Raw genomic sequence first — 14,827 nt, 5'->3', positions numbered from 1 at the left:
TTTCATTAGGTCCCATTTGTTTATTTGTTTTTATTACCATTTCTCTAGGAGTTGGGTCAAAAAGGATCTTGCTGTGATTTATGTCAGAGTGTTCTGCCTATGTTTTCCAATGAGAGTTTTATAGAGTTTGGCCTTATATTTATATTTAGGTCTTTAATCCATTTTGAGTTTATTTTTGTGTATGGTGTTAGGGAGTGTTCTAATTTCATTCTTTTACATGTAGCTGTCCAGTTTTCCCAGCACCACTTATTGAAGAGGCTGTCTTTTCTCCATTGTATATTCTTGCCTCCTTCCTCAAAGATAAGGTGACCATATGTGCGTGGGTTTATCTCTGGGCTTTCTATCCTGTTCCATTGATCTGTATTTCTATTTTTGTGCCAGTACCATACTGTCTTGATTACTGTAGCTTTGTAGTATAGTCTGAAGTCCGGGAGCCTGATTCCTCCAGCTCCGTTTTTCTTTCTCAAGATTGCTTTGGTTATTTGGGGTCTTTTGTGTTTCCATACAAATTGTTCAATTTTTTGTTCTAATTCTGTGAAAAATGCCATTGGTAGTTTGATAGGGATTGCATTGAATTTGTAGATTGCTTAGGGTAGTATAGTCATTTTCACAATGTTGACTTTTCCAGTCCAAGAACATGCTATATCTCTCTATCTGTTTGTATTGTCTTTAATTTCTTTCATCAGTGTCTTATAGTTTTCCGCATACTGGTGTTTTGTCTCCTTAGGTAGGTTTATTCCTAGGTATTTTATTCTTTTTGTTGCAGTGGTAAATGGGAGTGTTTCCTTAATTTCTCTTTCAGATTTTTCATCTTTGTGTATAGGAATGCAAGAGATTTCTGTGTGTTAATTTTGTATCCTGCTACTTTACCAAATTCATTGATTAGCTTTAGTAGTTTTCTGGTGCATCTTTAGGATTCTCTATGTATAGTATCATGTCATCTGCAAACAGTGACAGTTTTACTTTTTCTTTTTGGACTTGGATTCCTTCTATTTCTTTTTTGTCTCTGATTGCTGTGGCTAAAACTTCCAAAACTGTGTTGAACAACCTTGGTGAGAATGGGCAACCTTGTCTTGTTCCTGATCTTAGAGGAAATGGTTTCAGTTTTTCACCATAGAGAACCATGTTGCTGTGGGTTTGTCATATATGGCCTTTATTATGTTGAGGTAGGTTTCCTCTATGCCTACTTTCTGGAGCGTATTTATCGTAAGTGGGTGTTCAATTTGTCGAAAGCTTTTTCCGCATCTGTTGAGATGGTCATATGGTTTTTATCCTTCAATTTATTATTATGTTGTATCACATTGATTGATTTGCATATATTGAAGAATCCTTGCATTCCTGGGATAAACCCCACTTGATCATGGTATATGATCCTTTTAATGTGCTGTTGGATTCTGTTTGCTAGTATTTTGTTGAGGATTTTTGCATCTGTGTTCATCAGTGATATTGGCCTGTAGTTTTCTTTTTTTGTGACATCTTTGTCTGGTTTTGGTATCACAGTGATGGTGGCCTTGTAGAATGAGTTTGGGAGTGTTCCTCCTTCTGCTATATTTTGGAAGAGTTTGAGAAGGATAGGTGTTATTAGGTCTTCTCTAAATGAATTCTCTAGAATTCGCCTGTGAAGCCATCTGGTCCTGGGCTTTTGCTTGTTGGAAGATTTTTAATCACAGTTTCAATTTCATTGTTTGTGATTGGTCTGTTTATATTTTCTATTTCTTCCTGGTTCAGTCTCGGAAGGTTGTGCTTTTCTAAGAATTTGTCCTTTTCTTTCAGGTTGTCTGTTTTATTGGCGTATAGTTGCTTGTAGTAATCTCTCATGATCCTTTGTTTTTCTGCAGTGTCAGTTGTTACTTCTGCTTTTTCATTTCTAATTCTGCTGATTTGAGTCTTCTCCCGTATTTTCTTGATGAGTCTGGCTAATGGTTTATCAATTTGTTTATCTTCTCAAAGAACCAGCTTTTAGTTTTATTGTTCTTTCTATTGTTTCCTTTATTTCTTCTTCATTTATTTCTGATCTGATCCTTATGATTTCTTTCCTTCTGCTAACTTTGGGGTTTTTTGTTTTTCTTTCTGTAATTGCTTTAGGTGTAAGGTTAGGTAGTTTATTTGAGATGTTTCTTGTTTCTTGAGGTAGGATTGTATTGGTATAAACTTCCCTCTTAGAACTGCTTTTGCAGCATCCCCTAGGTTTTGGGTCATTGTGTTTTCATTGTTGTTTGTTTCTATGTATTTTTTGATTTCCTCTTTGATTTCTTCAGTGATCTCTTGGTTATTTAGTAGTGTACTGTTTAGCTTCCGTGTGTTTGTATTTTTTACAGTTTTTTTCCTATAATTGATTTCTAGTCTCATAGCATTGTGGTCTATGAGACCATAGTGGGGTGTTATAGTCCCCTACTATTATTGTGTTATTGTCGATTTCCCCTTTTATGGCTGTTAGCATTTGCCTTATGTATTGAGGTGCTCCTGTGTTGGGTGCACAAATATTTACAATTGTTATATGTTCTTGGATTGATCCCTTGATCATTATGTAGTGTCCTTTTTTGTCTCTTGTAATAGTCTTTATTTTAAAGTCTATTTTGTCTGATATGAGGATTGCTACTCCAGCTTTCTTTTGATTTCCATTTGCATGGAATATCTTTTTCCATCCTCTCACTTTCAGTCTGTATGTGTCCCTAGGTCTGAAGTGGGTTCCTTGTATATAGCATATATACCTTTCTTGTTTTTGTATCCATTCAGCTAGTCTATATCTTTTGATTGGAGCATTTAATCCATTTACATTTAAGGTAATTATCGATATGTATGTTCCTATTACCATTTTCTTAATTGTTTTGGGTTTGTTATTGTAGGTGTTTTCCTTCTCTTGTGTTTCCTGCCTAGAGAAGTTCCTTTAGCATTTGTTGTAAAGCTGTTTTGGTGGTGCTGAAATCTCTTAACTTTTGCTTGTCTGTAAAGCTTTTAACTTCTCTGTCTAATCTGAATGAGATCCTTGCTGGGGAGAGTAATCTTGGTTGTGGGTTTTTCCCTGTCATCACTTTAAATATGTCCTGCCACTCTTCTGGCTTGCAGAGTTTCTGCTGAAAGATCAGCTGTTAACCTCATGGGGATTCCCTTGTACGTTATTTGTTGCTTTTCCCTTGCTGCTTTTAATATTTTTTCTTTGTATTTAATTTTTGATAGCTTGATTAATATGTGTCTTGGCATGTTTCTCCTTGGATTTATCCTGTATGGGACTCTCTGTGCTTCTTTTACTTTATTGACTATTTCCTTTCCCATATTAGGGAAGTTTTCAACCATAATCTCTTCAACTATTTTCTCAGTCCCTTTCTTTTTCTCTTCTTCTTCTGGGACCCCTATAATTTGAATGTTGGTGTGTTCATTGTTGTCCCAGAGGTTTCTGAGACTGTCCTCAATTCTTTTCATTCTTTTTTCTTTATTCTGATCTGCAGTAGTTATTTCCACTCTTTTATTTTCTAAGTCACTTATCCATTCTTCTGCCTCAGTTATTTTGCTATTGATTCCTTCTAGAGAATTTTTAATTTCATTTATTGTGTTGTTCATCTTTGTTTGTTTGCTCTTTAGTTCTTCTAGGTCCTTTTTAAACATTTCTTATGTTTTCTCTATTCTGTTTCTAAGATTTTGGATCATCTTTACTATCATTACTCTGAATTCTTTTTCAAGTAGACTGCCTAATTCCTCTTCATTTGTTTGGTCTGGTGGGTTTTTTACTTTGCTCCTTCATCTGGTGCGTATTTCTTTGTCTTCTCATTTTGCTTAACTTACTGTGTTTGGGGTCTCCTTTTTGCAGGCTGCACCTTCGTAGTTCCCGTTGTTTTTGGTTTCTGCCCTCAGTGGGTGAGGTTGGTTTAGTGACCTGTGTAGGCTTTCTGGTAGAAGGGACTGGTGCCTGTGTTCTGGTGGGTGGGGCTGGATCTTGTCTTTCTGGTGGGTAGAGCCGCATGCGGTTGTGTGCTTTGGGTGTCTGTGAACTTAGTATGATTTTAGGCAGCCTCTCTGCTAATGGATGGGTTTGTGTTCCTGTCTTGCTAGTTGTTTTGCATGGAGCATCCAGCACTGGAATTTGCTGGTCGTTGGGTGCATCTGGGTCTTAGCATTGAGATGGAGATGTCTGTGAGAGCTCTCGCCAATTGATATTATGTGGGGCCGGCAGGTCTCTGATGGTGCAGTGTCCTGTATTCAGCTCTCCCACCTCAGAGGCTCAGGCTGGAGCACCAAGACCTTGTCAGCCACACAGCTGGATCCACATCACAAGAGCAAGGAATAGAAAGGGCTCCCTCAGAACTAAAAGCCTCAACGTGGACCTTCTGGCTGGGTCTCTGCAACACATAATCCCGTATGTCATAAGCGGATGGCAGGTCCAAAGCATTGCTCTCCTGTGACTGGCTTCCTGGAGTGGCTTGCTGAGTTGCCTTATCTGCCCCGCAACAGCAGCCGCCTCAAACCCTCAGTGTGTTAAAATTTTTAATGTTTGTTTACTCTTTGTACTTATATTATGACCTTCTTTAAGGCAAGATGCTTGTCATATCTTCTCTATCACAAGCATCTAGCATTGTATCAATACTTGGCCCTTACTAAGAGCTCATAAAGTGTTATTCAGTAGAACCAATTTTTTTGCTTTCATATGAGATTACTAGATAATATTGCCTTAGGTGAAGGTTGATGGACTTTGGAACCTTATAATAATTGGACCTTAGTGGAGTGGGGGAAAGACATATAAGCAAATAAAACCAAATGTTTTTATATTCTATCACCATTTTAAGGGAAATTTCCCTGTAATGCAGTCCATTGGTCTGTGGTTCAGAGTATTGTATAGTGCATGGTTTATTTTAACCTGGAAGTCTTTAATGCATGCATAGTGAAGGTTCTCATACTGATCTCCATGTATTATATCATTGGATTAATTGACACTCTTTATTATCATTGTAAAACATGTTTAAGCATGCTGAAAAATTGTGGCTTATAGGCTTACTTTAGTATATACACTCAATTCTGTTCTTACTGGTTGAGTTAAATGCTTTAGACTATGCAGTTAGTTACCAAACTTGTTTATTCAAGTTGTCTATATTTTAACTCATAACTTAAATACTAAGTAAACCACTAAAATGTGAGTGTAAAAGAGTCATTGTTTCTGTGAAAACTAAGATAAGTTTTTGGAAAGCTTTCATAAAGTGAACTGTTAAATTTTGCTGTCAAATGAGGAGTGGATAGGACAACTGTGAAAGATTGGGGAAAATATTATTAAAATTGAGGAGGATTGTGTACTTAGATTATTTAATAGGTGTCACTAAATTATCACTCCATTTTAAAGAAAACAAAATTGGACATTGTCAATGAGGCATCATACTTGTGGTTCATGTATGAAATAATGTACACAAAAAAGCCTGTTTTAATAATGCCTACATTGATAAATTGGCAAATTAATGCACATTTATATTATTAAAAGATATGAGTTTTAAATGAAAATAAAATTTTAAATAAAAAATATATGCATTTTTTTAAGATTCCCCATTTAACTGAAATTTTCTTTTAAACCAGTCTGGTGAGAGCTTTTTTGTCATATTTGTTCCCATACAATATGTTATGGTATAGTAATGAAGTACTAGAACAAGATAAATTTATGAGTATATTTGCCTTAAATTGCTATGGTAGTATGTTATTCTATGTATGTGGATACACATACACACACATAATGCATTTAAAATTTAAATATATTAACTATATATTTAAAATTTCAACTTATATTTGATTTATTAAATGCTGTCATTTTCTCCATAGGGGTTCACCTGGCACAGTGGCTGCTCCACGTCTGGCTCCCACAGGTGTCAGTTGGGCTGACAAGGTAAAGGCTCATCATACAGGCTCTACTGCTTCTTCGGATGTAACACCTGCCCAGTCTTGCCCACCAATGACAGTGCAGAAGCCTTCCCGCAAAAATGGCAAGTGACTTTGAGTCAACCTTTTTATGTATTAGACAAGTAGATTTATGTGGAGATATTTATTTTATTTGAAGTTGGTGCTAATAACATTATATATTTATCTTTGTGCATCATTTATATGTTAATTTGCCTTAGTTAAAATCATAAAATCATCTTAAAAACTGTATGAAAACTTTTGGAGATCATTCTAGTCTCAGGTTTGCCCTGTGTAAACTGTAAGGAGAATGATATCTTTTGTCAGTTCATTTATAAGACTTAAAGTAGAAAAGAAATAAAGTAGTTCATCTTCTAGGTAGTATACACTTTAAAATGTCATGTCAGTACTTCATTTCATTAATATTTAAATACTGTTTTGGTACTAAAATAATATCATATGTTTATCTTTACTCACATATCTGTTTTCCATACCATCAGAATAATAAAGGGGCAAAAATAAATAGAAGGGCTGTAATTCTGAAGACTCATCTGAATTGATTCCATAGGAGTTTCCTTCATAAATCCAGAGTGGATTTTTATACATCTTTAGAGGCTTGGATTTTAGAGTGATAGTAAGTAATAATGAGTTTGTCTTATTAGTTAAGGAACAACTTGAGAATACTGCTTCCTTTTCTATTCAGTGAAGGATCACTTTGGAGTTTTTTGGTTCATAAAGAAATGTTTTATTGGCTATAACAAAGGTATTGCCACCTTTGCATTATTGATATTGTTGTTGTTGTGCTGTTTTTCCATTTTGGTCTCAGTAAGTTGTATTGGCTTATTTCAGATATATACCTTACTTTTATGGAATATATTGCCCTTGCTTTCTCTATTGAGGAAGTAGAAAATTGAGAGTAGGTATGAGTTCTTTCTTAGGAAAAGGTAGGAAAATGTGGAATCATAAAGTTTAGTGTCTTTGTCTTGAAAGTCTGAGAGAAATGTGTTAAAAAATCAAAACTGCAAAATAACTTAAAGGAATTATAGTATTAGCATGTATCATGGTTTTGTTAAAAGCAGTACTCTCAGATTATTTATGAGTGTGACCCGTTTGGTTGAAGTGAAATGATAGATCTTCATTATGACTAGGCTTAAAAATACTCGTTAATATACCAAGGAATTTTTTTTTTGACCACTTTGGTATTCAGTTGTGGGGTTTTGATGCACTATTATGCACAGTGAATTATGGTATATATCTTAAGTAATTTATAATTACAGTAGGTATAGTACTCAAGTTAGTAATGATATGCTATAAAATTGATTTTTGTTAAAGATGATAGAGTGAGCACATGCAGTTACTTTGCTTTTTCCCCAGACTCAACTAAAATGGTATGAAAGGACTTAAGGAAAAAGAGACAGGAGAAGAGATGATATGAACAAATTTTTGAAAGTTGGAAAATAGCAAGACCAGTTGTGACATTTGAGTAAGCTAGCTGAATCCTCAGCTCAGAGGGTGGGCAAAACTGTCAAGCAATCCAATTTGATCCACATAACTTCCAAAAGGATCAGAAATTGGTGGGAGCAGGTATCTCTGGAAGTGAGGGTATAGGTAGGGATTATAAGAAGAATCTCGAATCCTCCCTACTTCCCCATAACTCTGAGTAGTAGGATGAGAGTAGATGTATCTCTCTTACCCTACAGAATATTGGAGGTTTAATTTCTAGAGAAGGTACAAAAGATGGTATTTGACCTGAGGGATACCAGACACATTGGAAGGTGGGGGTACTGTATTGCAAACAACGAGACTAAGTAGAAGACTGTGGATAAAGATAGTGTTGAGATGCCTCAATCTTGCTTCCACTTCAACCCCTCTTCTACTTGAACTGCCAGGTTTCCAGATCAAGAGAACCCACACCTGAGGAACACATCCAAATCTGATATAGATCATGAGATATTGGTCTTCAAGGCTGATTCTCTAATTGATGAATGTCTGGTAGTCTTGGAAGACTTAGGCAATCTGAAGCCAGATTGTGGCCTGTGGTAGATTGTCTGCAAAGATGGGTGTGAACAGTTTCTCTCATCCCTGTGCATGCATGCCACTTCCACTGTCAAGTGGTAGAGTCTGTTTTCCCTTGCCTTGAATCTTTGGTTGGTCCTGTGACTTGATATGATCAATAGAATGTATCTAGAGTGAGGTTTGGTAAATTCCCAACCTAGCTGGTAAGAGGGCTTGCAGCTTTAATTTTCTCCTTGTTGGAAGCCAGCCACCATGTAAAGAAGCCCAAGATAGGCTGCTGAATAATGAGAGACCATGTGAAGAGAAACTAGCCAGGAGAAGAAGAACTTAGTCTCAGCCAGTAACTAGTATGAAAGCTTTGGGCATGTGGTGAAGCTATCATGAATTCTCTGGTCTCAGTTGAACCACCCTAGCTGACACCATGTGGAGATGAGATGAGCCCCCTCCTACACCTCCCCCCGCCAAACTGAGCACTCTTCAGATTCCTGACTCAAAGAATTGCATGGAAATAACATGGTTAGTATTTTAAGATGCTAAGTTTTAGGCTTATTATATAAAAATAGATACTGGGACTATCCACTATTTGAATAACATGGATTATAGAAAGATAAAGGAAAAGGAAGAAGTCATGAAATAATTAAAGGAAATTTTCTTTAACAGAAAGATAATAAGGTTTTAACCAAAAGAGCCCATTAAGTGCCCACTATGATGGATGAAAATACAGTGACATCAAAACATGTTGGGAAATTTGTGAGTACTACAGATGATGAGAGGCTCTAAAAAATTAGAGAAAAGAATCAGTTTATGTACAAATGACCAAGAATCAGAATGACACCTGCTTTTGCAGAATTATCACTAGAAGCCACAAGAAAATTGAGCAATGTCTTCAAAATTCTCGAGGAAAGTAATTTCTAAGCTAAAATCCTATGTCCAGCCAAATTATCCATTAGATGTGAGAGTAGATTAAAGACATTTTCAAACATTCTAGGTCTCAAAAGATTTTTAACTCTATGGACACTATCACTACCAGAGGGAGCCTGTACAGAGAAGAGGCAAAGGTAATAATTCTATGGTGGTGATCCCAGAATGACTGCTGTGTACATGTCTAGATAGCAGCCAGTCCAGATTTTTTTATGGTCACAGTGCCCTGGAAGGGAGGAATCCAGGAAGGTAAATGAAATTCTTAAAACAACTAATGTGTTTACCCACATTGAGAAGAGATTTAAAATTTAGGAGAGTTGGGATTGAATTAATTCTAAGTCAGTAGAAAATACTGAGGCTATATCATGGAGAGAAAAGAGAGAGAGAAAGGAGAATGCAGAGAAGAGCGTAAGAGGCACACCTGTAAGTGGAGTCTGTGAAGGGATGGAATGAATGGTACAAAAGCAACCTTTTAGGAGGTAATCACTGAAGATTTCCCCAAACTGTCAAAAGATATTGTCTTATATTCAAGAACCACTATAAACTCCAAGTAGGAAAAATACAAAACAAATCTCATCTAGATGCAATATAGTAAAAATACTAAAAATCAAAGAAAGAAAATCTTTGCAAGTAGTCACAGCTTTAAAAAAGAAAAGACTTTTCAAATGAGCAAGAGTCAACTTATAGCTGATGAAAGCCAGATGGCAGTGGAATGAGATCTTTAAGGTGCTGAAAGAAGATAACTGGCGAGATAGAATTCTGCATCCAGCAAAAATAACCTTCAAAAATGAAGGTGAAATAAAGGTAGTTCTAGATGAATAAAAATTGAGAGAATTTGTAATCAGACCTACACTAAAAGAAACACGACAGAGTTCTTCAGATGGCAGGAAAATGATCCCAGATAGAATCCCAGAAATGCATGAAGGAATGAAGAACTCTAGAAGGAATAAACATACAGATAACATTAAATGTGTATTGATTGTGTGAAACAATGTCTTGTGGAGCTTGACTTATATGTAGAATGAAAATTTATGACAGTAACCCAAAAGATAAGAGAGGAATAAATGGAGTTTATATTTTCTAGGTTCTAGCATTGTCTAAGAAGTTACAAAAGTGCTCGTTTGCATTAGACATAAGTCAACGCTGTGTTATAAATTCAGGAAAACCACAAAGAAGAATGAAAGAATGTTCAACTAATAATCTTTTTGATCAATCCAAAAGAAAGCAAGAGAAGAGGAAAAAAAGAAACACAAAACAGATAAGACAAATCAAAAAAAGAATTATAATGTAATAGAAGTAAATGCAAATGTATCAATCCCTACATTAAATGTAAATGGTCTAAATATTACATTTTTAAAACGAAGATTATAAAACTTTAAAAAATAAAGCCCAATTGGATTCTGCTTATAAGAGATACACCTTCAATATTAAGACGTAGAAGAGTCAAAAGAAAAAGACAGGGAAAGATATTCTATACATACCCCATTCAAATCAAAGCTAGTATTGTTACCAGACGAAATAAGAGCAGCCAAGAAACATTTTAAAGAGAGATTTTTAAAAATTATTAAAGGATCATTTCAACAGAGAGATAAAGTAATTCTAAATTTATATGTACATAACATATCTTTTAAACATATAAAGCAAACCCTGACAGGACTGAAAGGAAAAATTGAAAAAAAGTCTATATTTACACTGGGAGATTTTACCATAACTGTCTCAAATGATGGTACCTGTAGATAAAGATCAGTAAAGATCAAAAATATGTAAACGACCTGATTAATGAACTTGATATAATTGATATGTCTAACAACTAATGCTTTTTCTTTTCCATTTTTTCCCTTTTATTGCTTCAATCTGGAAACTTTTTACTGATATGTCTTCTAGTCATTCTACTCATCCTCTGTTCTGTATGTCTAATCCATATTTTCTTGAACATATTAATAATAGCTATTTTAAAAATCTGTGTCTGAAAAGTAAAATGTTTGAACCACCTGTGAGTTTGTTTACAAAACATTTTTGGGGCAGTTTTCAGTTATTTTACTCTTTTTGATTAGGATGCCTCATATTTAATTGAATGTTTAACATTGTATACTAAAAGTTATAGAGGCTTCTTCTAAAAATATATAGTTTTTTATGGCAGTAAGGTAGAGAACAAGCAGAGCACCTTAATCCTGTCAAGGTTTGGCTTGAGGTTTTATTAAAGTTGATGTGTTTTACTTTTTTCTTGTTCCTTTTGGGGTCTCAACTGAAAACCTGGGGTGCTTGCCAAGACCACTTCATTCCTGAATTCCAACTTTTGTTTCTTAGCACCATACAGTTGCTACAATATCTGCTTAGTTCATTAGCATCCCAGCTGCTGTTTTCTGCTGGGTGTCTTGGAATCTTGCCCTGTATATGCAAAGCTTAGCAGTTGTCAGACTTCTTAGGGGAAGATTGAATGCAGATTCTTTTGGCTTACTTTCCTGCAGTTTCCCCCTGTCCAAGATTTTTTCCCCTGACGCCCCAGTTGCTTTAGACTCATCGAACTCCAATATCTGTCTTAGCTAGATAGGACTGCTGGTTTCTGCTAGAACTCACTTTCCTGCACTGTGAATTCCAGCAGTCTTCAGGGAAAATTCTAGGGTGAATATGGATCTCATGTTGTTGTCTCTATTCTCAAGAATTGTAGTTCCTCAAATCTTGCCTATATTGGTTGCTTTCCAATGCCTTTAAACAATTCATTTATATATTTCGTCTAGCTCTTGTAGTTGTGTTCGGCAGGAAGAAGATTAATTTTAATACAGGCTACTTTGTCATGGCTGTAAGTCCAAATACATATTCAAGCACACATGGAATATTTACCAAAATTGACACATTAAACAAGTTTCAACAACTTTCAGATGATTGAACTTATTCTGTCTGTCTTAACACAGTGGAATGAAGTTAGAAATTAATTACAAAAAGATAGCTGTACAATTCTCAGATTTTTGGAATTTTGGAATTTATGTCTGCATAATCCATGAGTCAGGGAAGAAATCACACTGAAAATTAGAATATGTCAGTTGAATAAAAATGAACATTTAAAATCTTTGGGATTAGGGTAAAGCTATGCTTTGAGGAAAATTTCTAGCCTCAATTACACCAATTAGAAAGGAGGAAAACCTAAAATCCATACTCTGTCCATCTTAAGAAGTTAGAAAAGAACAAGCTAGACCCAAGGAATATGGAAGGAAAAATACAGGAGAGAATAGAAAAGAATTAACAAAGCCAAAATGTAGTTCTTCAAATAGACCAATAAAATTAACAGACTTCTAGTAATACCAAGAAAAAGAGGAGACAAGGCCTAGCACCAGGAATGAAACAGGGGCATTGGCACAGATCCCAAAAATATTAAAAAGAAATTATGAGCAATATTATACACTAAATTTAGTAATTTAGAAAAAATTAACAACTTGAAAAACATAACAAAAGTTGCATAGCAAGAATTAGAAAAACCTGAAGGAACTTATAAGTATTAAAAAAATGTGAGTTAATAATGAAACATTTTTTCACAAAGAAAATTCCAGGTCAAAATGGCTTCACCTGTGAATTCTTCCAAACATTTTAGGTAAAGTTACATTCAATCTTAAAGAAACTCTTCCTTAGAATAAAAGAGAGATCATTTTATAACCTTAATATCAAAACCTAAAAAGGATATTATAATAAAACATTTTCTCTTGAACATTGAACAACATATTAGTGAATTGAATACAGTGATAAATAAAAATGATAACAAATCACATTCAGGTTGGGATTATTCCAGGGCATTTTTTTTTCTTTTTTCCTTTAATATCTTTATTGGAGTATAATTGCTTTACAATGTTGTGTTATTTTCTGTTGTATCACTATATGCATACGTATATCCCCATATACCCTCCCTCTTGCATCTCATTCCCACCCTCCATATCCAACCCCTCTAGGTGGTGGCAAAACACCGAGCTGATCTCCCTGTGCTATGCAGCTGCTTCCCACTAGCTATCTGTTTTACATTTGGTAGTGTACATATGTCAGTGTTTCTCTCTCACTTTGTCCCAGCTTACCTTTCCCCTCCCTGTGTCCTCAAGTCCATTCTCTATGTCTGTGTTTTCATTCCTGTCCTGCCTCTAGGTTCATCAGAACCATTTTTTTTCTTTTTCTTTATATTCCATATATATGAGTAAGCATACGGTATTTGTTTTTCTCTTTCTGACTTACTTCACTCTGATTGACTGGCTCTAGGTCCATCCACCTCACTACAAATAACTCAGTTTCATTTCTTTTTATGGCTGAGTAATATTCCATTGTATATATGTGCCACATCTTCTTTATCCATTCATCTGTTGATGGACACTTAGGTTGTTTCCTTGTTCTGGCTATTGTAAATAGTGCTGCAATGAACATTGTGGTACATGACTCTTTTTGAATTATGGTTTTCCCAGGGTATATGCCCAGTAGTGGGATTGCTGGCTCATATGGTAGTTCTATTTTTAGATTTTTAAGGAACCTCCATATTGTTCTCCATAGTGCTGTATCAATTTACATTCCCAGCAACAGTGCAAGAGGGTTCCCTTTTCTCCACACCCTCTCCAGCATTTTTTCATGACAGCCATTCTGACCGGTGTGAGGTGATACCTCACTGTAGTTTTGATTTGCATTTCTCTAATGATTAGTGATGTTGAACATTTTTTCATGTGTTTGTTGGCAATCTGTATATCTTCTGTGGAGAAATGTCTATTTAGGTATTCTGCCCATTTTTGGATTTGTTTTTTTGATATTGAGCCACATGAGCTGCTTGTATATTTTGGAGATTAATCCTTTGTCAGTTGCTTCATTTGTAAATATTTTCTCCCATTGTGAGGGTTGTCTTTTGATCTCGTTTATGTTTTCCTTTGCTGTGCAAAAAAGCTTTTAAGTTTCATGAGGTCCCATTTGTTTATTTTTGTTTTTATTTCCATTTCTCTAGGAGGTGGGTCAAGAAGGATCTCCTGTGATTTATGTTATAGAGTGTTCTGCCTATGTTTTCCTCTAAGACTTTTATGGAGTCTGGCCTTACATTTAGGTCTTTAATCCATTTTGAGTTTATTTTTGTGTATGGTGTTAGGGAGTGTTCTAATTTCATTCTTTTACATGTAGCTGTTCAGTTTTCCCAGCACCACTTATTGAAGAGGCAGTCTTTCCTCCATTGTATACTCTTGCCTCCTTTCTCAAACATAAGGTGACCATATGTGTGTGGGTTTATCTCTGAACTTTCTATCCTGTTCCATTGATCCATATTTCTATTTTTGTGCCAGTACCATACTGTCTTGATTACTGTAGCTTTGTAGTATAGTCTGAAGTCAGGAAGCCTGATTCCTCCAGCTCCGTTTTTCTTTCTCAAGATTGCTTTGACTGTTCAGGGTCTTTTGTGTTTCCATACAAATTGTGAAATTTTTTGTTTTAGTTCTGTGAAGAATGCCAGTGGTAGAGTGATAGGGATTGCATTGAATCTGTAGATTGCTTTGGGTAGTAGAGTCATTTTCACAATGTTGATTCTTCCAATCCAAGAACATGGTATATCTCTCCATCTATTTGTATCATCTTTAATTTCTTTCATCAGTGTCTTATAATTTTCTGCACACAGATCTTTTGTCTTCTTAGGTAGGTTTATTCCTAGATATTTTATTCTTTTTGTTGCAATGGTAGATGGGACTGTTCTCTTAATTTCACTTTCAGATTTCATCATTAGTGCATAGAAATGCAAGAGATTTCTGTGCATTAATTTTGTATCCTGCTACTTTACCAAATTCATTGATTAGCTCTAGTAATTGTCTGGTAGCATCTTTAGGATTCTCTATGTATAGTATCATGTCATCAGCAAACAGTGACAGCTTTACTTCTTCTTTTCCTTTTTGGATTCCTTTTATTTCTTTTTTTTCTCTGATTGCTGTAGGTAAAACTTCCAAAACTATGTTGAATAATAGTGGTGAGAGTGGGCAACCTTGTCTTGTTCCTGATCTTAGCGGGAATGGTTTCAGTTTTTCACCGT

At 35.3% G+C, this 14,827-nt stretch overlaps 1 protein-coding gene across 5 annotated transcripts in view; it reads left to right on the top strand.

The window, feature by feature from the left end:
* The window catches only part of SCAPER (S-phase cyclin A associated protein in the ER), a 473,441-nt gene that overhangs the window by 131,280 nt on the left and 327,334 nt on the right, over positions 1-14,827 (top strand). For all 5 annotated transcript variants that reach the window (XM_061181876.1, XM_061181877.1, XM_061181878.1 and 2 more), the window contains one exon: positions 5,794-5,954. In XM_061181876.1, the coding sequence (XP_061037859.1) occupies positions 5,794-5,954 (161 nt within the window). The remainder of the gene's footprint in view (positions 1-5,793; positions 5,955-14,827) is intronic.

This window comes from Eubalaena glacialis, chromosome 2 (genome assembly GCF_028564815.1).
Source record: "Eubalaena glacialis isolate mEubGla1 chromosome 2, mEubGla1.1.hap2.+ XY, whole genome shotgun sequence".
Lineage (NCBI taxonomy): Eukaryota > Metazoa > Chordata > Mammalia > Artiodactyla > Balaenidae > Eubalaena > Eubalaena glacialis.
This window is presented reverse-complemented; position numbering and strand designations above follow the sequence as displayed.